The sequence below is a fragment of the Oncorhynchus nerka genome, linkage group LG4 (genome assembly GCF_034236695.1).
Source record: "Oncorhynchus nerka isolate Pitt River linkage group LG4, Oner_Uvic_2.0, whole genome shotgun sequence".
Lineage (NCBI taxonomy): Eukaryota > Metazoa > Chordata > Actinopteri > Salmoniformes > Salmonidae > Oncorhynchus > Oncorhynchus nerka.
In genome coordinates, this window is record NC_088399.1 from 10,886,133 (window position 1) to 10,914,128 (window position 27,996).

Sequence of the window (27,996 nt, forward strand, 5' to 3'; positions counted from 1 at the left end):
TTGATATTAATAGAGCAGTGCTTTTTAATTTTATTCAGTCGGTGATGTTGAACGTTCTCCCTCGGTTCTATTTCTTGTCAAATCAATACAAAGACAGTGAGACAGTCAATAATACAATCAATAATTGTATTGATTCATTTTTGTTGTTGTTGTTGCACTAAATTACAATTCTCATCAGTGAATGTATTTAACCAGAATGTAATCATTTACATCAGATATATCTTGGCCCGTTGGATTATACAATATGTGACAAGGTATGAGGAAAACATAACATCCTGAGGAAAATGTGGAAGCATTTTGATACATAACTCCAGAAGAATCATGAAATACAAATTATTTAAAAGTGTCAAAAAAGAGAAGTAGAAAAGTAATGATAAAATAAATAAAATCACCTGGCCCCTTGTTTTATTGTAAATGTAATATTGCTTGAGAAGTTTTATTGTACATTAAACAGAAGAAAAACATCTTCAAAGCTCTTTAATGTCCTGGCACCCAAATTGTGGAACCAGCTTCCCCTGAAGCTAGGACAGCAAGAGTCCCTGCCCAACTTCCCAAAAACCCTACCTCTTCAAAGAGTACCTTAAATAATCCCACAACATCCCTCCTCCCACCCCCCACAATAGCTTATTCCCCCTTACAAGCTCTGACTTTGCTGATAGCTACTTTATTGAGGAAAAATTAACTTACTATGACTGCGATGTGTGGTTGTCCACCTAGCTATCTCAAAGATGAACGCACCAACTGTAAGTCGCTCTGGATAAGAACGTCTGCTAAATTACTAAAATATTAATGTGTGTTTCAATCAAGTGGTTTTAAATATATTTTTCTTCATTTTCCAACATTGTTTAAAACTGATATTTGTAATTTACAATATGTTCAATCTTTAAATCTATACTAATCAGGTTTCTCGGTTTTAATAACACTTTTTAATGAGAGGAACTCCCAAGAAGCCACCGGTGCCAAGAGCAAAACACGCGCACCCCACAGCAGCAGTATCTCCTGAGGTCCAGAGTCAAATGCTCTTTACACTCCAGTGGTTGCTGATTGAGGTGACCGATCATTGTGACGATATGTCATAGTAGTAATCCCTCAGTCTGGGCTCAACAACTGCAAATCCAGGCCTTTCATCCGCCCTGTAGGAGATAAACCAACGATAAGTACACAGTATAGTGTACTATACCAGAGCCATAGCATCAACAAGATGCCAGATAAGCAACAATAATATCCAGATAGTCATATCCACTTTTGCCTCAGAACAGTGGTGTAAATTACTTAAATATAAATACTTTAAAATACTACTTAAGTAGTTTTTTGGGGGTATCTGTACTTTACTATTTATATTTTTGACAACTTTTACTCCACTACATTCTTAAATAAAATAATGTACTTTTTACTCCATAAACTTTCCCTGATACCTAAAAGTACTCGTTACATTTAGAATGCTCAAGCAGGACAGAATTATGGCACCTGTCAATATAACACTTTGTTATCCCTACTGTCTGATCTGGCAGACTCACTAAACACAAATACTGCCTCTGATCTGGCAGACTCACTAAACACAAATACTGTGTCTGGTCTGGCGGACTCACTAAACACAAATACTGCCTCTGATCTGGCAGACTCACTAAACACAAATACTGCCTCTGATCTGGCAGACTCACTAAACACAAATACTGCCTCTGATCTGGCAGACTCACTAAACACAAATACTGTGTCTGGTCTGGCGGACTCACTAAACACAAATACTGCCTCTGATCTGGCAGACTCACTAAACACAAATACTGCCTCTGATCTGGCGGACTCACTAAACACAAATACTGCCTCTGATCTGGCAGACTCACTAAACACAAATACTGCCTCTGATCTGGCAGACTCACTAAACACAAATACTGCCTCTGATCTGGCAGACTCACTAAACATAAATACTGTGTCTGTAAATGATGTCTGAGTGTTGGAGTGTGCCTCGCTCTGTCAGACTCACTAAACACAAATACTGTGTCTGTAAATGATGTCTGAGTGTTGGAGTGTGCCTCGCTCTGTCAGACTCACTAAACACAAATACTGTGTCTGTAAATGATGTCTGAGTGTTGGAGTGTGCCTCTGTCTGTCAGACTCACTAAATACAAATACTGTGTCTGTAAATGATGTCTGAGTGTTGGAGTGTGCCTCTGTCTGTCAGACTCACTAAACACAAATACTGCCTCTGTCTGTCAGACTCACTAAACACAAATACTGTGTCTGTAAATGATGTCTGAGTGTTGGAGTGTGCCTCTGTCTGTCAGTAATTAACATTAATATACACATTGTGCCGTCTGATTTGCTTAATATCAGGAATTTGATGTATAGCCTTTACTTTTACTTTGTATTTTAAAAATTATGTACTTTTTCTACCACTGTAATTACGTACAATTAAAACCAGATACTTTTAGAGTATTAGTATTTTAATAAGTAGTAGGTAGTAAGTAGTATTTTACTGGGTGACTTTCAATTTTATTTGAGTCATTTTCTGTTAAGGTATCTTTACTTTTACTCAAGTATGACAATTGAGTAGTTTTTCCCACTACTGCCTCAGAATACAATATTGCTTGTAAATTATGGGATAGTTCTGCTATCTCCCTTTCTCCATTGTCATACTGTATGGAAACTGTAACAAGGTTTTGGATTATATTTTCTTTCTACAGAAAGGCTACAGTTTCTTCTAAAACCCTGTTCTAAGGTCAGTGTTAGATTTGACCTCCTAACTACTGAACCAGGGTTAGATATTATTCATACCCCTCATAGTTATAATTCCCTTCTGATTCCCGGGTAATCTGATTCTAGATCTGTAATTTGGGCTCCCATCCTCACTCACTTGTATGTCCAGCACTTCTTCATGAGGTCATACATCTCCGCGGGACAGTTGGGGGGGATGTCCATACGCTCACCATTCTCGATCATCTGGATCACCTCATTTCCTTTCATGCCCTGGGGGGAACAGAGGGTGACGTAATGACACCATTCACACACTGATGGCATACCAGACAGAGGCAGTCCCAAATGGCACTCTATTCCCTACGTAGTGCACTACTTTTGACCAGGGCTATAGTTTAAATGTAGTGCACTACGTAGTGAATAGGGTGCCATTTTGGAACACGTACACACGTGTTGCAAAAATGCTTTGACTGACGGCTACTACACGACAGGGGACTCAGACTATTAGATAAGCCTTCACTTAAGGTGTCATTATGTCAAATAAAGGCCAAAGGATGTGTTGTTAAGAACACCTTCCTAATATTGAGTTGTATGTGTCTTGTATGGTGACGTAATGTGTCTTGTATGGTGACGTAATGTGTCTTGTATGGTGACGTAATGTGTCTTGTATGGTGACGTAATGCGTCTTGTATGGTGACGTAATGCGTCTTGTATGGTGACGTAATGTGTCTTGTATGGTGATGTAATGTGTCTTGTATGGTGACGTAATGTGTCTTGTATGGTGACGTAATGTGTCTTGTATGGTGACGTAATGTGTCTTGTATGGTGACGTAATGTGTCTTGTATGGTGACGTAATGTGTCTTGTATGGTGACGTAATGTGTCTTGTATGGTGACGTAATGTGTCTTGTATGGTGACGTAATGTGTCTTGTATGGTGACATACTGTACCTTGTATGGTTTCATCCCTAGCGTGTACGCCTCCCACATCAGGACCCCAAAGCTCCACACGTCACTCTTACAGGAGAACTTGAAATAGTTCATACACTCTGGGGCGTACCATTTCACTGGCCACTTCCCATGGCCTTTTGCCTAGAGAGCAGGGTCGAATCAAACATCAGGGAATGGATTAATCCTAACCCTAGCGAGCAGGGTCCAATCAAACATCAGGGAATGGATTAATCCTAACCCTAGAGAGCAGGGTCCAATCAAACATCAGGGAATGGATTAATCCTAACCCTAGAGAGCAGGGTCCAATCAAACATCAGGGAATGGATTAATCCTAACCCTAGAGAGCAGGGTCCAATCAAACATCAGGGAATGGATTAATCCTAACCCTAGAGAGCAGGGTCCAATCAAACATCAGGGAATGGATTAATCCTAACCCTAGAGAGCAGGGTCCAATCAAACATCAGGGAATGGATTAATCCTAACCCTAGAGAGCAGGGTCCAATCAAACATCAGAGAAAGGATTTCAGTTTTCCCTTCCCCAACTCAGACAACTGACTGGCAGTCCTAGCTAAATACTTGAGAAATTGCTCTTCGCTAAGAAGCTATTTTTGTTTGTTTTTATTCAAAATTGTCAAAAAATAATCACAGTAAGGTAACTACTTGTTACTCAGAAATGATTTTATATTGAAATTACTGTAGAACTGTTCACCCTACTGTCATTGTGGACAGAGTCTCTCTTGAAAAATGCTTTTATCCAGATCAATAAAGGTTCAATAGAGTTTTCCTAGAGTTCACTAAGGTCAAAATTCAGTTGATGTGCTAATAATTTCCTCTTTTAGGATAACTTTTTAGGAGTGGCAAACTCCTTTCATACTGTATTTGATCAAACTGACAGGACAATTAGAAGTAAAACAGCGGGGATAGATTTTAGAAGATGAGGCACAGACAGTCTGAACTTCGCCAGGGGGTAAGGGCACGACAATAATTATATCCGAATTGAATACCTTATAGTAGTTCTCCTCCTCTGTGAGAGCCTTGGACAGACCAAAGTCGCTGATCTTGGCATAGTGCTGGGTGACCAGGAGCACGTTCCTGGCCGCAAGGTCCCTGTGCACAAAGTTGTGCTCCTCCAGGTACTTCATGCCCATAGAAACCTGGTGCACCAGCTCTGTGATGTTCTTAATGGAGATCTGTCTGTGGACAGGATCAATGGCTGTAAGTGACACTGAATTATACTGTATCTCAGGTGTAAAACTCCAGTTATCGAGGACCGAGTGTCTGCAGGTTTTCGCTCCTCCCTTCTACTTGATTGATTAATTAAGGTCCCTGATGAGTTAGGAACTCCCCTCACCTGGTAGTCTAGGTCTTAATTGATGAGTTAGGAACTCCCCTCACCTGGTTGTCTAGGTCTTAATTGATGAGTTAGGAACTCCCCTCACCTGGTTGTCTAGGTCTTAATTGATGAGTTAGGAACTCCCCTCACCTGGTTGTCTAGGTCTTAATTTATGAGTTAGGTACTCCCCTCACCTGGTTGTCTAGGTCTTAATTGATGAGTTGGGAACTCCCCTCACCTGGTTGTCTAGGTCTTAATTGATGAGTTAGGAACTCCCCTCACCTGGTTGTCTAGGTCTTAATTGATGAGTTAGGTACTCCCCTCACCTGGTTGTCTAGGTCTTAATTGATGAGTTGGGAACTCCCCTCACCTGGTTGTCTAGGTCTTAATTGATGAGTTAGGAACTCCCCTCACCTGGTTGTATATGTCTTAAATGATGAGTTAGGAACTCCCCTCACCTGGTTGTCTAGGTCTTAATTGATGAGTTAGGAACTCCCCTCACCTGGTTGTCTAGGTCTTAATTGATGAGTTAGGAACTCCCCTCACCTGGTTGTCTAGGTCTTAATTGATGAGTTAGGAACTCCCCTCACCTGGTTGTCTAGGACTTAATTGGACACAAATTGAAATGAAAAAAACAAAACCCAGCCGACACTAGGACCTACATGGAATGAGTTTGACGCCTCTGCGTGTAGCTCTAAGATTATGATTTTGGGTTTTGGGTTCTAAGGGATAGAGTCCTGTGGCCCATTGTGACATAGCTACGTGGCTCTGCAACCCCCGTCTGCAGGGGTTGAACAGCCTGACCGCGCAACTCCCGAAAATTCTGCGTAGGCGGCTGCCATTCAACTACTTAAATGTGATGACGGATAAATAGCTTGAACCGCGGTGAGAACTCGAAAAGTATGAATGCCAACAGACAAACATTCTAGAAAAATTTGGTTTGGATGTTTTAAAACGTAGGTTTGGGATTTGGCCTTACACCATAATTGTCAGACTGATGGAAGTACAGTACTATCGAAGAGGGAGACTGACTGGGGAACTTACTTGTGCCTCTGGAGGTACTTGTGGAGCGGCCCCAGTTCGGCCAGCTCCATGACCAGCATGAGGCTCTCGGCCTCGCAGATGCCGATCATGCGGACGATGTAGGGGTTGTCCAGCTGCTGCATGACGTTGGCTTCCCGCAGCATCTCCTCCTTCACTGCTGGGTTGTTGTCGTCATTCTTCAGGATCTTCACTGCCACCGGCTTCTCTGTCCTGGGGAGATGGAGAGATGATGTCACTGCTTAGTGGAAAGCTAATGGCCAGCATATTTTTTTTATGATGTTGACGTGATGTTTTTCAGACTGTGCATTGTGCATTGTGCACTATTGTTGCTGCTAATGTTGATAATTAGTATTGGTATATTTACAGTATTTTGATGGCTGCCATGCCTGAAGCACTAGCATTGTATGTAGTAACTTTGTGTGTAGTATCTCAGTATCATTGTGATTCATGTGTATTTTTAAATATGTTTTTTTACATCTCATGTGCTCCTTGATGCAAAACCAATTTCCCTCTGGGATAAATAAAGTTGAAACTTGAATTTGAAGCTAGCTACTTTATAGCTAACTGACATGCTAGCTGTTACATACAAGTTTAGCAGTTATATATATATATTTTTTCTTTAACTTTATTTTGACAGGAAGGGATGCTATTAGTGACATCAATAATTTCAGGTTATTTCCCCAATGTGTGAGGCTAGCTAGTTGTCTGACCTCTGCTGCAGCATCCTAGCTAGCAGTGTTGTAGGCCAGTCTACAGTCGTTCTCAAGACCAAAAATGTAGTGTCTCGGTCTTGTCTTCTTCGGTCGTGTCAGATACATTTTTACCTGGTCTTAACTCAGCCTCAGACAATGAGGACTCATTATTTTCCGAGACCAGCCAAAACCAGCGGAGTCAGTCAGAGCATAAAATCGCTTCGCCTGGCCAAATACCCACATTCCTTTGATGACAAATTAATATCTTATTGCCTATGAAACCTTGGCTTCCTGTTTTACTGGTAACATTACTGTCCTTTTCTTTCATTGAAAGCATGGAGGAGGAGGTGTGATGGTGTGGGGGTGCTTTGCTGGTGACACTGTCTGTGATTTATTTAGAATTCAAGGCACACTTAACCAGCATGGATACCACAGCACCATCCCATCTGATTTGGGCTTAGTGGGACTATCATTTGTTTTTCGACAGGACAATGACCCAACACACCTCCAGGCTGTGTAAGAGCTATTTGACCAATAAGGAGAGTGATGGAGAACTGCATCAGATGATCTGGCCTCCACAATCACCCGAACTCAACCCAATTGAGATGGTTTGGGAAGAGTTGGACCGCAAAGTGAAGGAAAAGCAACCAACAAGTGCTAAGCATATGTGGGAACTCCTTCAAGTCTATTGGAAAAGCATTCCAGGTGAAGCTGGTTGAGAGAATGCCAAGCGTGTGAAAAGCTGTCATCAAGGCAAAGGGTGGCTACTTTGAAGAATCTCAAATATAAAATATATTTTGATTGGTTACTGCATGATTCCATATATGTTATTTCATAGTTTTGATGTCTTAACTATTTTTCTACAATATAGAAAAATAAAGAAAAACCCTTGAATGAGAAGTGCGTCTAAAACTTTGACTGTATATACTGTATATACTGTATATACTATATATATATATTATTTTTTAATCTATTAAACCTGTTTGTGTTAGTGATAACTATTTATGTAATTGCCCTCATCATAAATGTATTTCACCATTCTTAATGTCAAAAGAATACATATGTTGTTCTGAAATATGAACACAGAAAAACGGGTCATTTTAAACTCTTATTAATGTTAAATTAGCTACCAGATGCTACTGCGGCGGAGGTCAGCTAACAGTATCTAGCTTAGCCTTATGCAGTTACATCACCTGCATGAAGACATGATATAATTGTTGTCACTGAACTATGACATCTGATTTAATGGTATCGGCGGGTTGACAGTGGTGTCTATTCTAAGTATGGGAAATATTATGAATAATAATCACATTAGGTTGTATTTTCATTGGACTATCCCTTACATTTTTTTTAAGAATATGAAATTGGAAACAGCTATTCATATTTTCCTTTTAAGCTGTGAAGGTTACGTACTTCCTCATTTTGTAGATGCCCTTCATGACAGTCCCAAAGTTCCCAGAGCCCAACTCTCCATCTTCCAGGAAGAGCTGTTTGCGGTCCACAGTGGAGGTCCTCAGCTCGTCTGGGTCAGCGTAAGGACTCTCGTACACCTCTGTGTCCATTGGCATGGACTCTGAGACAAGACACACACCCCATACAGTGTGATAACATCAATTTCGATTCAATTCAATTCAATACAACTTTGGGCTGCAGCAGTACATCAAAATATATATCTCACGAATACAAGAGTGGGCCACTCCAAACAGGATTTGTCTCAAAAGTCATGACCCATCACTCACCTTTGCTGACCATATTATTTGAAGCCCTGGTGTCATAAGGGTTGAGATTATCTGTGGTTTTGCTGTGAGAGGCACCCCTGCCCTATTACAGGATACAATAAGAGAGGGGTCAAGGTACAGATAATATTGTTTGTACATAGATAATTTGGAGAGAGCACTGCTGGAATGTAACCTGAAATGGTTTGATTGGTTGGTTGATTGACAGAAGCATAAACGCCCCTTGACCTTCTCAAGCAGAACACCAATCTCTCTCCTTCATGGAACACTTATTACAGTGATCAAAATACACCACAGTTGATATGTTGACATTTGTATGGTTTTTAAATGGGAGCTTCACATAGTATGGTATGTTGTTTGTCACCTTCAGAATACTTTGAAAACCTTTTTTTGGTTGTGCATGAAATACATGTTTTTTTTCTCCAAATTCACACATCTCACTGTAGATGATGCCATCAGGTGATTGATTAAAGGTGAAAGGTGGGGTGGGTCACTGGAGATTACTATCGAGTAAAAATACAAACAGTTTTCTCTCATTTCAATGTGGTTTTCCAAATGGAATTAAACTCTTAATTCCAGTGTGTGTACTCTAAATTAGACATGTTTCTCCTAGTGACATCCTTGACTCAAGTACTATGTTGTGAATGTGGAGAAAAGCTTACTACTGTCACAAAGTATTCTTAAGGTACATCGTATCACACGTTGCCTGGCGACTCCAAACTGAATCCTTTCCGTTGCTCTATACCCGGGACCATCGTCAAAGTCGTTTGTGGTGACGTCAAAACGAGGGCTGTTGTACAAAACATAGTGTGACTGGATCACCTCTAACCAATCAGAGTATCAAAGCCAATGACGAAATTTCAAACAGCCGTCTTATTCACATGTGTCATGGCTCTGGCCCAACCCCATCGGTTTCTGGGACCAATCAGATTGGTTAGAACGTGTTTGCGTTCTAGAAATTGTTAGGGAGGTACTCAGGTCCAGACTAATTGCGGAGAAGAAACTAACGTCCGAGGACGTGGCATAGTGTTTGGCCGGAGCAAGGAGTTTGGGTAGCCAGGCTTGTTATATCAACGTAGGTCTACAATGTAGATATACAACTGAATGCTTTTTTTTTTACATTGATTTGTGTCTTAGTGTGCGGAACACTGCAATTACAAGGGAATCCATGAAGGAGAAGAGACTCTGCATCAACAACAACAAAGTCAATGGAATGAATGATTCACGCAGAAGGGAAAAGGGAAAACCAAGGGCAGATGTCAGGAACTTTAAACACATGCATTTGAAGGAGGGCTAGGGAACAAATGTAACCAAGAGCCAGCTCACTGACCATTTTGTCCCTTACCCCTGCTTTAAGGCATGGCATGCCTAAATTAGGAAGCGTTCATTAGCTTAACTACCACTTGAGAAATGTAATCCCATGGGACTGAACACCAAGAACTGAACTGGTTCACTTCCTCACAACTTCATCTCTATGGAAACAACATCATTTTTTTTGCACTGATAAACAACTGTCTACACTACGGAGTACTATGAGACTTTAATGTTTCCATAAGGGTTTTGTAATTACCCAAAGTGACCTCTAGGTGGCGTAAAAGTTCTAATCGACTGTAATGATGTCTGTTTGACTCAGGTCAGTCCTCAATTATTAAATGGTAAAACAAAATTTAAAAAGAGTAAAGATCCTTGGATAAAGGAAGATTGTATCACTTTATAAACTATGAATTTCCAAGAAACTATATGAAGTTCTTGTCAAGAAAGACAATTAATTCTCACAGTTGGAGATCATGATGAATAAACATGAACATCAACCAGAAGTAATTCTACGAGTCAATTGAAATATTTAATTCACTTTAAAAATCATAAGTGTGAAATTCCAAATGTTGTCTGAACATATTGCGTTGATGAGTAATTAGTTGATTTATTATCATGGGCCTTTCTCAAAATCAGGTAGCACAGTGATACTATATTAAAGGTACACTCACCAAGATGACATCAGTCGCACCAAGGTGACTTCCTACTTACAGACAACAACATAATCACAATTCAAATCGGACTAGACTGCCATTAATGGGCCTTCACAATTTGCGCTCTCCCATTTCCACATTGGCAAGATGTTAGTTTGTAAGTAGTAAGACCTGTCGTGTATGATGACGTCAGTCATGCAGACTGTCTCTTTAAGGGCTCAATTAACTCCGTATTGCAAGAGTTCAGCGTTATAACGTTCACGGTAAACGTTGCATATGCTGGACTCAAAAGGAAATCACCTCCTTTACATTTAAATAGCTCCATAACGCAGAACTTCCACGATACGGATTTAATCAAGCCTGAGTCAGTCGGCTACATTCAATTGATTACATTTCTAAGGTCATCTCTTCACACTTTTAATTTCTTGGGGGACTGTGAGGGGGATATGAATGGAGGAAAGAGTGCAGGTAAGTTTCAGAGAGGGGTGTTAGTATGTAGCAATCCACACTTTAGCAAAAAAATCACACTTTTGAGTGTTAAGGGTTGGGGGATGCATGAGGCCTACTGTACCACTGTAGGGGTTAAGAGGGGGGAGGAGGTGTGTTAGGGCACCTTTTTTCGACCAGGTATGGGTATGGAGTAGGATTTGATTCTGGTGAGCATTCCACCTGCCGCCTCCAATAGCTAGAAACCACAGTTTCAGAGAGGGTCATGTTATTAAAGGGAAATGGTTATTTTGAAGTCTGTTTAGTTGAGGGGGAAAATGTTAGCTCACATATTCTGAACAAAAAGTGCAACGCTGAAACACTTTTTTTTCCCTCATCGGAAAGCTCTGCAATCAATGCATTCTTTTTTCTTCTTCTCCATTTTCCATGTATTCCTGTAACATTTGACCGTTTAACGGCTGGGTTGGAATTCAATCAAATCTGCAAAGTTTGCACTGTGTGGGGGGAAAAGCATTTTTACTGTTTCACATTCAAGCTCATTTTTAAGTAATGTTATCATTTATACAGTGTTTACTGGGTGAAACCAAACGAAACTCATTAAGATTTTTCTTTACGTGAAAATGTTGTCATGTAAGGAAAAAGACATGATGATGATTATTTACCCAGATAAAACTTCCTTCTGGTGATTATGGGCTGGTTAAAGATAAACCGAACCAGGGATTACAGTTTCTCATGGCCCGTAGACTACTTTCAGGGTGAGGAAAACATCTAACATCAAGTTGTAAAACACTGAACTTCCCCTTTTAATAAAGTATTTCACAAAGATGAGGGAAGGTAAGCATTTGGGGAATTCCTTCTCAGTATTTCATCATGAAGTACAGTACAGTGCGAACATGATCATGCGTAAACATGATTGATAGGATGTGTGCTTGTTTGATGAAGTAAAGGGCAATAAAAAATCAACACATTCTGTATTATTGAAGACTAGACCAAACACCAGATTGATTGATGCATGAAAAAATATGCTTGCCTTCAGAAACTATTCTCACCCCTTGACTTTTTCCACATTGTGTTGTGTTACAGCCTGAATTTTCAATTGATTGAACTGAGTGGCCTAGTTACAGTTTTGGCTTAAATCGGCTTGAAAATCTATGGCAAGTCTTGCATATGGCTGTCTAGCAATGATCAACCAACTCTTCAAACAGGGCTTGAGGAATGTTTTCAAGAATAATAGGCAAATATTGCACAATCCAGGTGTGCAAAGCTCTTAAAGACTTACCCAGAAAGACACACAGCTGTAATTGCTGCCAAAGGTGATGCTAACATGGCTTGACTCAAAAGGGTGTATAATTTTCCATGAATAAAAAATAACAAAGTATAGAATTTTTCTTCCACTTTGACTTTAGAGTATTTTTTGTAGATTGTTGACAAAAAACGTAATACAAAATGTGGAAAAAGTCAAGGGGTGTGAATACTTTCTGAAGGCACTGCAATAAGGAAGTACTGTAAGTGATGTATAATATGTCAGTATTATGTAGTGAAGTAGAGGGTATTTATTGTATAGTGAAGTAGAGGGTATTTATTGTATAGTGAAGTAGAGGGTATTTATTATATAGTGAAGTAGAGGGTATTTATTGTATAGTGAAGTAGAGGGTATTTATTGTATAGTGAAGTAGAGGGTATTTATTGTATAGTGAAGTAGAGGGTATTTATTGTATAGTGAAGTAGAGGGTATTTATTGTATAGTGAAGTAGAGTGTATTTATTGTATAGTGAAGTAGAGTGTATTTATTGTATAGTGAAGTAGAGGGTATTTATTGTATAGTGAAGTAGAGGGTGTTTATTGTATAGTGAAGTAGAGGGTATTTATTGTATAGTGAAGTAGAGTGTATTTATTGTATAGTGAAGTAGAGGGTATTTATTGTATAGTGAAGTAGAGGGTGTTTATTGTATAGTGAAGTAGAGGGTATTTATTGTATAGTGAAGTAGAGTGTATTTATTGTATAGTGAAGTAGAGGGTATTGTATAATGTAGTGTTATTCATGTTATTTTTAATGTTATTTGTGTCAACATGCCAGTGCTATCAACAAGTACACAACGTATAAACTGTGTGTTTTGCAGGCATCTTTTAAATGACATTGCTTATTGAAAAATACTGTTTCTGTGTTTGCTCTTCATAGGGGTGAATTTAAAAAAATGAAAATAATATTTCTCATAAGACTGGATGTCAACCTGGTTGGTGTAGTTTATGACAATGTGTAAAGAGCCTACTGATATTTGTTTCTCTTAATTTGTCAATGATTATACACACACACACACACACACACACACACACACACACACACACACACACACACACACACACACACACACACACACACACACACACACACACACACACACACAGCAAGAGACAGCAGTACAGTAAACACAAGTAAAGTGGAGGAACACTTACATTATTATAGCCTGCTCGTCCAATACCACCTGCACAATGAAAACAGTCGGACACGTTCACTCCCATAGTCACGTAAACATATACACAGTATAATGATTGCTCAAAATGCTGTCTATTAATCTGTCTAGTATACATCGACCTATTAATCTATATAGTATACATCTGTTTATGCATATACTTATGTATCAATAATTAAACGTCTGTCTGTCTGTCTGTCTGTCTGTCTGTCTGTCTGTCTGTCTGTCTGTCTGTCTGTCTTGTCTGTCTGTCTGTCTGTCTGCTTGTCTGTCTGTCTGCTTGTCTGTCTGTCTGTCTGTCTGTCTGTCTGTCTGTCTGTCTGTCTGCTTGTCTGTCTTGTCAATGTTTCTGTATTGGACTCTGTCTACAGTATTTGTCTATCCGTCCATATTTCCACATAAGATCTCTGTCTGTTTTTATGACTAGTGAAGGAGTGTGTACCAAAGTGATCTCCCTCAGGTCGCGGACAGGCGTCAGTCAGTACGCGGAGCAGCCCGTCTGGCTTGTAGGAGTAATGCTCCACCAGCTACAAGAGAAAGCAGGTGTCAGGGTATGTCTCCTGCGTGTCATCAAAAACAGGTGAAGCTTGTGCCTATGTGTTAACGTGCTGTCTTTTCTTCCTAAGTGTTTAATTAAGCAACAAGGCCTGAGGGGGTGTGGTATATGGTAAATATACCACGGCTAAGGGCTGTTCTTAGTCACGACGCAAACCCCCGAGGTGCCTTATTGCTATTATAAACTGGTTACCAACATAATTAGAGAGGTAAAAATAACCGTTTTTTTTCATACCCGTGGTATACGGTCTCATATACCATGGCTGTCAGCATTCAGGGCTCGAACCACACCATTTTTAATAGGTACTTTGGGCCAAATAGGAATATGTAAATGCTGTTTATTGATAGATCATTCATTGTCTGGTTTTGCTTAGTTCAACATAGTACAGTAGGGTCAGAAATGATTGTCTAACTTGATAAAGATAAGCAAAAATGACTGTAAAAAATAATTTAAATACTGAGCTATATTGTATGCTCCAATTATTTGATTTATTATTTTATTCTAATACAATTGCTCAGAGAAAGAGATTTTATTATTCACACCCCTGTTTAAAATACTTTACCTTGCGAAGATAACGACACATCAAAATATTCACCCCCATATTTCGCAGTAGGTATGGGGCTCTGTTTTGCTCATGCACTGGTGTGTGTGGCCCAAAGAGCTCCATTTTCATGTCATCCAATCAATGTAAACGCCTGGAGTTTGCTAAACGGCATTGGCACTTGGATTAGAACCAGATTAGAACCAGAATCAGATGACATGAAAATGGAGCTCTTTGGCCATGCACACCAGTGATGAGTTTGGCGTTGATATGTGACTGCATGAACAGAAAAGAACCCCATACCTACTGTAAAATATGGTGCTGGATCTTTGATCTATTGAGGCCCTTTACTTACACTTGTCCTGGGGTTCTTGTTTAGGTCAATGGCATCATGAACTTTAGCCAGTACCAGGAGATTTTGGCCAGATACCACACCTCCTCAGGACTTAATGGCTTAAATATAATATATGCACAAACTATTTCGACTGGGAAGCATGCGATAGGCTTTACGCAGTTCTACCTCCAACAAAACAATGCTGTGCTCGCTGTCAATCTGATTGAATCTATCCCTACAAGGCATAAATTCATCTATCAGGTCTGTATTATAGGGAGGTTTCCTGGAGACAGATCAAGCCTAATCCTGGACTAAGTATTTTCAATAGAGAGTAAAACTTTTGAATCCAGGACTAGGCCTAATCTGTGTCCGGGAAACTGGCCCTATAAATTGAAGTGTGTTTAAAGTGGAACCTTAAATAATTCTACAGTCTGCGATGTTACCTGCCACAGTGTGTCAAACTTCTTCCCATCAGGAATGGAGAGCTTGCCAGCCTTGTCCTTATCGATGCGATAATGCATGACTTGTGACCCATGTAGGAGACACAGGGCGTAGGAACCATTCAGGTCCCGCTGTCTGATCCTGGAGGGAGACATATGGAAGAGACACAGATGAACATAAGAAGGTGGAAACAAACTTCCCCCTAACGTCAGGGCAGCTACGACTGTGATATGTTGCTTTCACACCTAGCTATCTTCTAAGATGAAAGCACTAATTGGATAAGAACGTCTGCTAAATGACTAAAATGTCAAAATGAACACAGGAAACTGAGCTATGGCACTGAATATAGGTCCTGTGTGGCTCAGCTGGTAGAATTGGTAGAGCATGGTTGTGGGCTTGTTTCCCACGGAGGACCAGTACGAAAAAGTATAAAAATGTATGCACTCACTAACTGTAAGTCTCTCTGGATAAGAGCATCTGCTAAATGACTAACATGTGTACTTGAAAGAGTGCTAGAGTTACAATAAACTAACTTTCATCAAGGTTAGTACAGTGCTTGGATGGGCTAATATTCTTCAGTAGATATGCCTTCGGTAGGAGCTCATGGTGCATGAGTACTGTAAACCCCCGAAACAATCATTCCTATTGGTACGTGACTGTGTAGTCGATAACTTGATGAAAAGTGACCCCACAACACAGGAAACTGAGCTACAGTACTGAATGATGAGTCCTGCGTAGCTCAGTTGGTAGACCACAGTGCTTGCAATACCAGAGTTGTGGGTTTGATTCCCACAGAGGGGCAGTATGAAAATATATGCTTTCACTAGTGTAAGTCGCTCTGGATAAGAATGTCTGATAAATTACCCTGAAATACATTACTACACTAGATGACAACATTGATGAATTGATATTCACAAATAAAAGCTGTTGTTTCATGGAACTCCTTTTTGAAATATAATTGCAGAATTCCTTATGATTGCTTGCATTTGAGAATCCTAACAGTAAATGGTTTACAAAAATGCATATTTAAATATGAAAATGCACATTTAAGTACAAAAAAAATGCATATTTAAATATGAAAATGCACATTTAAGTACAAAAAAAATGCATATTTAAATATGAAAATGAATTAAAAATAAATCCAAATTTGTTGAAACACACTGAAGTAATGTAAATTGTGGAGGGAAAGGCTCTTGTTGTATACACCAAGGTTGAGGTCATTCAAATGTTATGAATTCAATTTAGGATATGAATAAAAATTTTATAAATGAATTCAAAATAATAAAATAGGACACAATTTTCAATACGTTGAACGCTGAGAAGTAGTTTTGAGGAAAATACTGCAAAGAGCCCCTTCTAGAATGTTCTCATGAGATAAAGTAGAGCAGTCAAACCCCTCCCCCTCCTCTCACTCCCCCCCCTGCTCTTTGGTCACTCCAGGAAGTCCTCTGCAAACTGTCACAACGGAAACCGCAGCCTGCTTCTCTCTCTACAGCCTAGGCCACTGCTGGCGCCTCGCATCACAAACTTATCTTACTATAAATAGTGTAGACTACAGACCTCTCCTGTATGTCTTCTATCTTCTTTTCAGCGTAGCAAATCTACACCACTTTGCTTTTAACTTTAAAAAATATACTTTTTTTTACAAGCTCTAAGAGCTGACATGAACATGTCAGAATTGGCTTGGAAAAAGTACCTACAAAGGTTTTTATCATCTACAATTTTCTGCTATGTCATATCCTCACATGATTTTTGTTAGAATCTCAAATAGAATTACGAAGTTTAAGTTAAGAGTAGATCATAGCTACTAACAGGACTTCACACAACCATGACACATAGTTTTTTAAGTAAAGTTGACTGGTGTTACCTTATGGCAGGTTCATACATTTTTACACCTTACAGTTTTACCCGTGGCCATTCAAAAGCAAACCATGAGATGTTACAATAGACAGCCATAGTAATTTTAAGTGGTCCCTTACAGAAATTTGCCATTGGTGCGAGAGCCCATCTGGAGCCGTGATTCAGAGTCCTCACGTGTGATGGTGTGATGGAACCAGGGCATCTTCTCATGGGCGGTGGTGGCGACCAGCTTCTCCAGCTGAGGTCTCTGGCTAATGATGGCCTGCTCCAGGGCCGCACCCTGAGGACATAACACAATGACATCTGACCCGTCCCCGACCACTTTATGAACTTTATCAGTTCATATTTATGATAATGGTAAGATTAGACCGTTCTAAAATTGGGCAATGATAAGTTATTTGTATTGCTATCAATTGGTTATGGCCATTGAATACCAGGTAATCTTACAGTTTGTGCTTTTAAAGTAATAAGGTACTATAACTTTAACAGTCTCCCTCTCATCTTCAAGGAAAACTTGAAAAGCCTTCTGACTTATTGGACTGTTGGGAAGCAAAATATATTCCTATCTCTGACAACGTTTTCCATGGTCCAGCTGAGGTCTCTGGCTAATGATGGCCTGCACCCTGAGGACATAGCACAATGACATCTGACCTGTCCCCGACCACTTTATGGCTGCTTCAAGCAATAGGGAAGGTATACCATGATGGTAGAAATAGCCGACCCTAGCCTGCAGTTTACAACTAATGTCCTGCTATTCTGTACATTTTGGCTTAGGGTGGAGAGAATTTTTTTGCCGTTTTAAAGCAAGTTTGCTGCAATTCTACACATTTTGCCATTGGGCAGAGAGAAGATTGTTCAATTTTCTAACTAATTTCATGCAATTCTACTCATTAGTGAGAAAAATATGCAATTTTACAACTAATTTCCTGCTATACTACACATTTTTTGCTGACATGGGCTTATTGAGTAAGAATATAAAAACTGCTGATGCACAACTACATTCAGAAATGGCACTTTATGTACTCTACTATTGTTACTCCAATTAAAATGAATCCTAATCAAATCAAATCAACAGTTAGTTGAGACCCAGTCTAAGTCTTCAGTCTGATAACTTTAGGCCTACTCTACAGTAGTAACACATTTGAGACAGCATTGGGTCATTTCCCTTTCAATCAATCACTATTTCATTTACCTTTATTTTGGTCACTAAAGTTGGTATAGAGTAACAACATGGCATTAAGGTTCACTTCAGGTAAAGTCAAGTGTAAAATAAATACATTAATGAAGAAATAAATTAATAAACCAACCAACCAACTAACCGATGAATAAATGAATGAAGGAATGAATCAATGAACCAATGAATAAATGAATGAACCAACCAACCAACTAACCAGTGAATCAGTCAACCCAAGTATTTCTACTAACCTGCAGGTTCCAGGTCTTTTTCACATACTCTCTGATCAGCTTCTCCTTGAGGTCCTCAAAAGGCCCCACCTTGGGCTGCATGCCCTTGGGCCTGTTGTAGGGCATCTTAAGCAGACACACCAGCCCTTCGCATTTCTGGGAGTGGTAGTCAATCACATCCACGGGGGTTCGGTGGCTCTTCCCCCCAACGATGGCGTACGTCTCGTTGAGCTCCCTCTCTATGGTATAGTGGTAACACTCCCGTCTGTAGGCCACTGACAGGGCGTAGCCCCCTAAGTAGCTCCGGCTCTGCCGTAGCAGGTACATGCCGTCGCCCATGCCCCCCTGTTGCAGGTAGTCCTCTGCGTCCTCCCGGGTGATGTTGCCGTAAAAGAAGGGCAAGGCATTTACATTGTCGGCCATTTTGTCTCCTGGTTCTTGGCTGCACTGGAAATACCCGAAAGAAGCTTTGCTGTGACTCTCTCAATGGAGACCTACGAGAGGGAATGGATTCAAAAGATCACGATGCAGTGAAATGTGCAGGACAACTGTTGGTATCCGACCTGTGAGAATGTAGTACCTAACCATCGTTTGACAACACACACATCTAACCCCACTCAAAGCTTCTGTAAAACCTATTTTACTAATACTTGCATTTACTGATGATGACAGATATTGTGTAGTAGTTAGTACTATCTAACAAATTGTACCTACACTGTTATTACACTGTACCTGACAAGTGCCAGCCATGTAACTACTGTTCAATGGGGGGGCGGCAATGTGGGACAGTGAATTCCACAGACAGAACTTACATCAACATATTGACTATGGCTAATTCGACATGTTGAATAAAAGGTTAATATACTTCAAACCCTACATTAATATTGCTACTGTGCTATATGACTGATACAAGGATGTTCCAAAAGACAGGACAGCCTCATCACACAGTAACTCTACAGTAAAGGCCTGTGTGGCAGACGCAGTGTGAAACACGCCCGCAACACTTCACTGCATCTCTGAGCAGAATTCAGTGAGCCGTGTTCACACACAGCATGACAACCAGATAGCACAACCCTAGAGTCTCTACTGCAGCATGTTCATTTGACATTTCTAGTTATTTGGCAGACGCTCTTGTCCAGAGCGACTTACAATTAGTACATTCATCTTAAGATGAGGTGAGACACCAACATATCACAATCATATCAAGTACATTTTCCTCTCAAAGTATTTATCAGCAAAGTCAAAACTAGTGTGAAAAGACACGTTTGTTAAATAAGTGCGTTTTTAAGATACTCTTGAAAGAGGTAGGTGTTTCAGACATGATCAGAAGATGAGCAGGGACTCCTTTGTCCTGACTTTAGGGAGAATCTTGTTCCACAATTGGGGTTCCATGACAGAGAAGACCCGAGGTGGCAGAACAGAGTTCTTGGGTAGGGATGTAGGGTTTGAGTATAACCTGAAGTTAAGGGGGGGCTGATCCGTAGGTAAGCACTAAAGGTCTTGTAGATGTATTTATTTTTTCTATATTTAACTAGGCAAGTCAGTTAAGAACAAATTCTTATTTTCAATGATGGCCTAGGAACAGTGGGTTAACTGCCTGTTCAGGGGCAGAACGACAGATTTGTACCTTGTCAGCTCGGGGGTTTGGACTTGCAACCTTCTGGTTACTAGTCCAACACTCTAACCACTAGAATACCCTGCTGCCCCAGATGATGTGCTCTTCGACTGGAAGTTAATGGAGGAGCGGCGTGACAAGGGAGAACTTGGGAAGGTTGAACACCAGGCGGGCTATGGCATTCTGAAGAAGTTTCAGGGGTTTGATGGTACATGCAGGTAAGCCCAGCCAACAGAGAGTTGCAGTAGTCTAGACGGAAGATGACAAGTGCCTGGATTAGGACCGGCGCCGCTTCCTGTGTGAGGAAAGGTCATACTCTATGGATGTGGTAGAGCATGAACCTTCGGAAGCGCATCACTGCTTTGATGTTTGCAGGGAATGACAGGGTGTTGTCAAGGGTCACACCTATTTTTAGAGGTTGGAATTTAGCACGTATAGCTCATTAACACGTAGGGCGCAACGATTGGTGTCACCTCGTTAAGTCAGTATGTATTACACCTGTGCTGGTTGCCATCTTGTTTGCGGGAAGGTGTTTAACCTGTGCTGGTTGCCATCTCGTTAGTGGAAAGGTGTTTCACCTATGCTGGTTGCCATCTCGTTAGTGGGAAGGTGTTTAACCTGTGCTGGTTGCCATCTCGTTAGTGGGAAGGTGTTTCACCTATGCTGGTTGCCATCTCGTTAGAGGGAAGGTGTTTAACCTGTGCTGGTTGCCATCTCGTTAGTGGGAAGGTGTTTAACCTGTGCTGGTTGCCATCTCGTTAGTGGAAAGGTGTTTAACCTGTGCTGGTTGCCATCTCGTTAGTGGAAAGGTGTTTAACCTATGCTGGTTGCCATCTCGTTAGTGGGAAGGTGTTTAACCTGTGCTGGTTGCCATCTCGTTAGTGGAAAGGTGTTTCACCTGTGCTGGTTGCCATCTCGTTAGTGGGAAGGTGTTTCACCTATGCTGGTTGCCATCTCGTTAGTGGGAAGGTGTTTAACCTATGCTGGTTGCCATCTCGTTAGTGGAAAGGTGTTTCACCTGTGCTGGTTGCCATCTCGTTAGAGGGAAGGTGTTTAACCTGTGCTGGTTGCCATCTCATTAGTGGGAAGGTATTTAACCTGTGCTGGTTGCCATCTCGTTAGTGGGAAGGTGTTTAACCTGTGCTGGTTGCCATCTCGTTAGTGGGAAGGTGTTTCACCTATGCTGGTTGCCATCTCATTAGTGGGAAGATGTTTCACCTGTGCTGGTTGCCATCTCGTTAGTGGGAAGGTGTTTAACCTATGCTGGTTGCCATCTCGTTAGTGGAAAGGTGTTTCACCTGTGCTGGTTGCCATCTCGTTAGAGGGAAGGTGTTTAACCTGTGCTGGTTGCCATCTCGTTAGTGGGAAGGTGTTTAACCTATGCTGGTTGTCATCTCATTAGTGGGAAGGTATTTAACCTGTGCTGGTTGCCATCTCGTTAGTGGGAAGGTGTTTAACCTATGCTGGTTGCCATCTCGTTAGTGGGAAGGTGTTTAACCTGTGCTGGTTGCCATCTCGTTAGTGGGAAGGTGTTTCACCTATGGATGCAAAGACTGATAGTCCATGAGATGAACAAGATCAGTTCATATTTATGATAATGGTAAGAGTAAAATTGGGCAATGATAAGTTATTTGTATTGCTATCAATTGGTTATGGCCATTGAATACCAGGTAATCTTACAGTTTGTGCTTTTAAAGTAATAAGGTACTATAACTTTAACAGTCTCCCTCTCATTTTCAAGGAAAACTTGAAAAGCCTTCTGACTTATTGGACTATTGGGAAGCAAAATAGATTCCTATCTCTGACAATGTTTTCAATGGTAACTTAGCAATTGGTGAAGGAATGAAACTGATGAGTCATGCTAATTCTTTGGAGGAAAGTGTATGAGGTAGTAACCCTGGCCTGAGGACAGACAGGTATTAGCCCTGGCCTGAGGACAGACAGGTATTAGCCCTGGCCTGAGGACAGACAGGTAGTAACCCTGGCCTGAGGACAGACAGGTAGTAACCCTGACCTGAGGACAGACAGGTAGTAACCCTGACCTGAGGACAGACAGGTAGTAACCCTGGCCTGAGGACAGACAGGTAGTAACCCTGACCTGGAGACAGACAGGTAGTAACCCTGGCCTGAGGACAGACAGGTAGTAACCCTGACCTGGAGACAGACAGGTAGTAACCCTGGCCTGAGGACAGACAGGTAGTAACCCTGGCCTGAGGACAGACAGGTAGTAACCCTGGCCTGAGGACAGACAGGTAGTAACCCTGGCCTGAGGACAGACAGGTAGTAACCCTGGCCTGAGCACAGACAGGTAGTAGCCCTGGCCTGAGGACAGACAGGTAGTAACCCTGGCCTGAGGACAGACAGGTAGTAACCCTGGCCTGGAGACAGACAGGTAGTAACCCTGGCCTGAGGACAGACAGGTATTAGCCCTGGCCTGAGGACAGACAGGTAGTAACCCTGGCCTGAGGACAGACAGGTAGTAACCCTGGCCTGAGGACAGACAGGTAGTAACCCTGGCCTGAGGACAGACAGGTAGTAACCCTGGCCTGAGGACAGACAGGTAGTAACCCTGGCCTGAGGACAGACAGGTAGTAACCCTGGCCTGGAGACAGACAGGTAGTAACCCTGGCCTGAGGACAGACAGCTATTAACCCTGGCCTGAGGACAGACAGGTAGTAACCCTGGCCTGAGGACAGACAGGTAGTAGCCCTGGCCTGAGGACAGACAGGTAGTAACACTGGCCTGAGGACAGACAGGTAGTAACACTGGCCTGAGGACAGACAGGTAGTAACCCTGGCCTGAGGACAGACAGGTAGTAACCCTGGCCTGGAGACAGACAGGTAGTAACCCTGGCCTGAGGACAGACAGGTATTAGCCCTGGCCTGAGGACAGACAGGTAGTAACCCTGGCCTGAGGACAGACAGGTAGTAACCCTGGCCTGAGGACAGACAGGTAGTAACCCTGGCCTGGAGACAGACAGGTAGTAACCCTGGCCTGAGGACAGACAGGTATTAGCCCTGGCCTGAGGACAGACAGGTAGTAGCCCTGGCCTGAGGACAGACAGGTAGTAACCCTGGCCTGGAGACAGACAGGTATTAACCCTGGCCTGAGGACAGACAGGTAGTAGCCCTGGCCTGAGGACAGACAGGTAGTAGCCCTGGCCTGAGGACAGACATGTATTACTTATATTCATTATATTTCCTACTGACTGTGAAGTGTACTTTCAATACTACTGTACTGTGGGTGTTTCATTGGAACTTAAGAAAAGAGTCCTATTTACAGTAAGTAGGTGGTAAGTCATGACACTCATCCATCCAATAAACTATTTCTTTCCTCTCCCAAGTTCCTTTTTATTGTGGTCACTCACTGCAGACACAATAACACATTTGCTTCATGTACAGAGCCTTCAGAAAGTATACACAACCCTTGACTTTTTCCACATTTGTTGTGTTACAGCCTGAACTTAAAATTGAATAAAACTGGCCTACACTTAATACCCCATAATGTCAAAGTGGAATTATGTTATTTGAAATGCTTACAAATTAATAAAAAATGAAAACTTGAAATGTCTTTAGTCAATAAGTATTCAACTCCTAAGTCTAAATAAGTTCAGGAATAAAGAAGTGCTTAACAAGTCACATAATAAGTTGCATGGACTCACTCTGTGTGCAATAATAATGTTAAACATGATTTTTTTTATGACTACCTCATCTCTGTACCCCACACATACAATTCATTATCTGTAAGGTTCCTCAGTCGAGCAGCAAATTTCAAACATAGATTCAATCAAAGACCAGGGAGTTTTTCCAATGTCTTGCAAAGAAGGGCACCTATTGGTAGATGGGTCAAATAAAAAGCAGACATTACATTTCCCTTTGAGCATGGTGAAGCTATGAATTACACTTGGACAGTGTATCAATCCAACCAGTCACTACAAAGATACAGATGTCCTTCCTAACTCAGTTGCTGGAGAGGAAGGAAACCGTTCAGGGATTTCACCATGAAGCCAATGGTGACTTTAAAACAGTTACAGAGTTTAATGGCTGTAATAGGAGAAAACGGAGGATGGATCAACAACATTGTAGGTACTCCACAATACTAACCTAATTGTGAAAATAAGGAAGCCTATATAGATTTAAAAAATATTTCAAAACATGCATTCTGTTTGCAACAAGGCATCTAAAGTAATACTGCAAAAAATGTGGAAAAGCAATTCACTTTTAGTCCTGAATACAAAGTGTTATGTTTGGGGCAAATACAATACAAATACAAATACAATACAACAGTACCACTCTCCGTATTTTCAAGCATAGTGGTGGCTATATCATGTTATGGGTATGCTTGTCATCGGCAAGGACTGGGGAGTTTTTCAGGATACAAAATAAATGGAATGGCGCTAAGCACAGGCAAAATTCTAGAGGAAAACCGGGTTCAGTCTGCTTTCCACCAGACACTGGGAGATGAAGGCCAAATCTACACTGGAGTTGCTTGCCAAGAAGACCGAGAATGTTCCTGAGTGGTTTTGACTTAAGTCTACTTGAACAAATGTGGCAAGACCTGAAAATGGTTGTCTAGCAATGATTAACAACCAATTTGACAGAGCTTGAATAATTTTTAAAATAATAATGGGCAAATGTTGCACACTCCAAGTGTGGAAAGCTCTTAGAGACTTACCCAGAAAGATGCACAGCTGTAATCACTGCCAAAGGTCCTTCCACAAAGTATTGACTCAGGGGTGTGAATACTTATGCAAATTAGATATGTCTGTAAATCATTTTCAATATATTTGCAAAAATGTCTAAAACATTTTTTCACTTTGTTATCATGGGGTATTGTGTGTAGATGGGTGAGGGGAAAAAATCTCATTAATCCATTTTGAATTCAGGCTGTAACAAAACAAAATGTGGAACACGATCAGGGGGTATGAATAATTTCTTAAGGCACTGTAAGTGACCTAGAAAAATGCTGACAAACGGTCTCAATTATAACTAAACTAACTTAACCATAGACACATTAAATTAACGGAGGTTACAAATCATTAACAGAATTTAGTTCTAATTGGTAATGCATACATTTTAGACTAAACATTGCTGGGTTTCTACAAACCTTCTACAATGAACTGAAGACAATGGAAGATAGACATCCTGTTGTAGCCTCAAACTAGCAACCCATCAAAGACAGATAGACGGACACAGAGGTGTGAACTAGCCTTTTACTGAAAAAAAATGAAAACTTCAGATGCTAAAAAAGAAGAATGAGGAGGATGAATATATAAAAGCTCTGTGTTCATATAGGACAAGGAGTCAGTACCACAAAAGATTCAAATAGAAAGCAGTGCAACTGTTTGGTACAAAAAGGTCATTGCTATGGTAACCAAGCCCCCCAAAGCAGCACAAGAAGACAAAAAGAATGAGTTGCACATTTTTTTAATGTACATTTTACAGTTTAATTATTAAAGCTATTTTCCTTGTATTTACTTAGAAATGGTAAAAGGCCATTACACAATAATCTCATGATAAGAAAGTTATCTTTCTTGTTTCCAATGAGTACCATTTTTTAAGAAATTAAGAAATGTCTTGTATTCTGTGAATTAAGAAACAGAACGTACCAACTGTTGTAATGTGAAACTGGAACTACCTGTTTTGTATTCTAAATACAGACTCTTAAAATTAACACTCTTCCTGCAACAAGTTATGTTTTATTAAACTCAAAAATATTTATTCTTTCTACATTTCTTTAAAAAACGAAGTTGTACCACATGAAATTACATGGGTATTGATTGTCAATGGAAACCTAAGAAGTCAATCAATTCAATTCCTGTCTAGCTTTTATCTATACACCTTTGACATTTAATTTATCTCTCTTTGGTTGTTCCTTTTATGTATTAATAGGTAACTGAAATGAAGAAATGTTTTAGAGGTTCCAGCACAGCTTACAGTATATTTCAAATGAATTCACTTCAAATACTCCATTCATCCCACAAGGGACAATTTTGAAAGCAGGAGTGCTTTATTTAACTGTGAATTGGTGGACTCAAAATTTGTTTTAGCATCAACTAAAAATTATATTTGAGTGGATTTCAGGGTATCTTGTACTGCGTAATACCTCCATCTATTACTACTCTATTTATTTGATTTATTTTATCTTTATTTAACTAGCCAAGTCAGTTAAGAACAAATTCTTATTTACAACGACAAACTACCAAAAGGTAAAAGGCCTCCTGTGGGGGACGGGGGCCTGGGATAAAAAATATATAAAAAAATACAATATAAATATAGAACAATTATCACTAGAAATGAATTATAAACCAGTATGAATTAGAAGAGGATGGATTTGTTTTTTCATTGTAGGCCTCCTTTATAACCTGAATTCAACAAGAAGTGGATCAGATCTCACACCAAAAATGTTATGAAAAGGTATCCAAACGTGGAAATGAAGAGATGAAAGATTAGATGGGTGGCATCACATGTTCAAAACCAAAATGGGTTTGAGGCTGATTAGTCTTTGAAAGTTCAATTGTCTGCCAATGTACATCAAAAAGTAGAAATTATTTTGAAAAATGTATCTTTCTAATGCAACAAAGGCTAGCAAACCAAAGATCTTTTCAATTGTCGTTTATGAGTAAAACATAAAAACAAAACCCAGGAACCAACAAGATGCATCTACAAGCTGTGGTGGATCAAGAAATATATGGAAATATCAATTCAATTCTTAAAAGTCTAAGCGGCTGGGGGGATTTGTGTGTATTGTAGTGAATTGTTAGATACTACTGCACTGTTGGAACTAGGAACACAAACATTTCACTACACTAGCAATAACATCTGCTAAATATGTGTATGTGACCAATACAATTCAACGCCAAAGTCCTCTCGGGTGATACCTACTAAGTGAGATCTGCCACAAAGATCATTCTCAATTCAGAGATGAATCTTAGGTCAGCACAAACAAATCATCACACCACACATACAAATTATGTGCTGGAAAAAGTGATAAAAATGATATATATGTTTTTCACCAGCGTACAATTCAATATATTACAAATCATATGATTTTTATCCATTGTTGTTGTTGTTATCATTCTTTTTAAAAAAGACTGACATTTAATTTACTCAAGAAATGTTAACACAAGACTTTTTCACTGTGACCGAGCTCATCGAAATGTTTGGCTTGAAATGTGTTTAAGTTCTCCCTCAAAATGTGTTGAAAGGAACGCAGCAACAAAGCAAGACAACACTGACAAAAAAAACCCACACATATTTACTTAAAAGTTTAACAAAAAGTGAAGGAGTTGAATAAATCTTTGGTAAGACTGCTACTGTTCTGTACATCATCAGACTACTCCAAGGCCCAGTCTGCTGATCCGTCCAGTCTCTGCACCCTGTTGCCTGACCCTAAACAATTGACCTTCCTAACAACAACAACAACAGTACTACCATCTCTGACCTCAAGCACAATATGAATCGAAACTTATCCAAACCATTATGTAAGGTATTAGGTGAATGGGACTTTACCTTGGAAGAAACGACTACTCCTCTGTTCCACTGCTTCTATCTGTGACCCTGCGCTGAGGCGACCATGTTCAACTGCTAAGCGGGCTGAGCAGGATGTGAGCAGGTCACTTCAAATGTTGCAACACCAGGAACCGTTTCGTCTGAGGGCCTACACATTTCAAAACACCACAATACAAAAGATATCAACTACAACAACACAATAATAAGTCAGTTTACTACTTTAATACATATGTATGATATCCTCTCACACTGCAGTGAAGCACATAATATGCAGTATATTGTGAATTGGGAGTGTTTTTTAGGCTTCCTCATTTTTTAAAAGTCGCTAGCTGCTACTTCCTGTCTTAATGACTTTACTTCCCTTTTTTAATCTGAAACACTGACCAGAGTGAATTTGCTTATTA

The 27,996-nt window shown here is 40.4% G+C and overlaps 1 protein-coding gene across 2 annotated transcripts; it reads right to left on the minus strand.

Annotated features, from left to right (window-relative positions):
* Positions 1 to 27,865, minus strand: syk (spleen tyrosine kinase). Of its 2 annotated transcripts, XM_029646405.2 has the most exons (14): positions 27,593 to 27,865; positions 18,488 to 18,960; positions 17,182 to 17,342; positions 15,205 to 15,343; positions 13,773 to 13,857; positions 13,314 to 13,342; positions 11,026 to 11,097; positions 8,449 to 8,530; positions 8,123 to 8,282; positions 6,018 to 6,227; positions 4,645 to 4,834; positions 3,641 to 3,781; positions 2,852 to 2,964; positions 1 to 1,133 (listed from the first exon to the last, which is right to left on the minus strand). In XM_029646405.2, the coding sequence occupies exons 2-14, from the start codon at positions 18,887 to 18,889 to the stop codon at positions 1,058 to 1,060; spliced, it is 1,860 nt and encodes a 619-aa protein (XP_029502265.1). In that variant the 5' UTR covers positions 18,890 to 18,960; positions 27,593 to 27,865; the 3' UTR covers positions 1 to 1,057. The 2 variants fall into 2 exon arrangements, with proteins under 2 accessions (XP_029502265.1, XP_029502271.1); XM_029646411.2 differs by lacking the exon at positions 11,026 to 11,097.
* Between the last annotated feature and the right edge of the window lie 131 nt (positions 27,866 to 27,996).

Coding starts and splice junctions, on each gene's coding strand:
- syk (XM_029646405.2), bottom strand. CDS start 18,889: ATGGCCGACAATGTAAATGCCTTGCCCTTCTTTTACGGCAACATCACC. Junction 13,858..15,204: donor AGTTTGACACACTGTGGCAG/GTAACATCGCAG, acceptor TTTCTCTTGTAG/CTGGTGGAGCATTACTCCTA. Junction 13,343..13,772: donor ACCTGAGGGAGATCACTTTG/GTACACACTCCT, acceptor TTCATTGTGCAG/GTGGTATTGGACGAGCAGGC.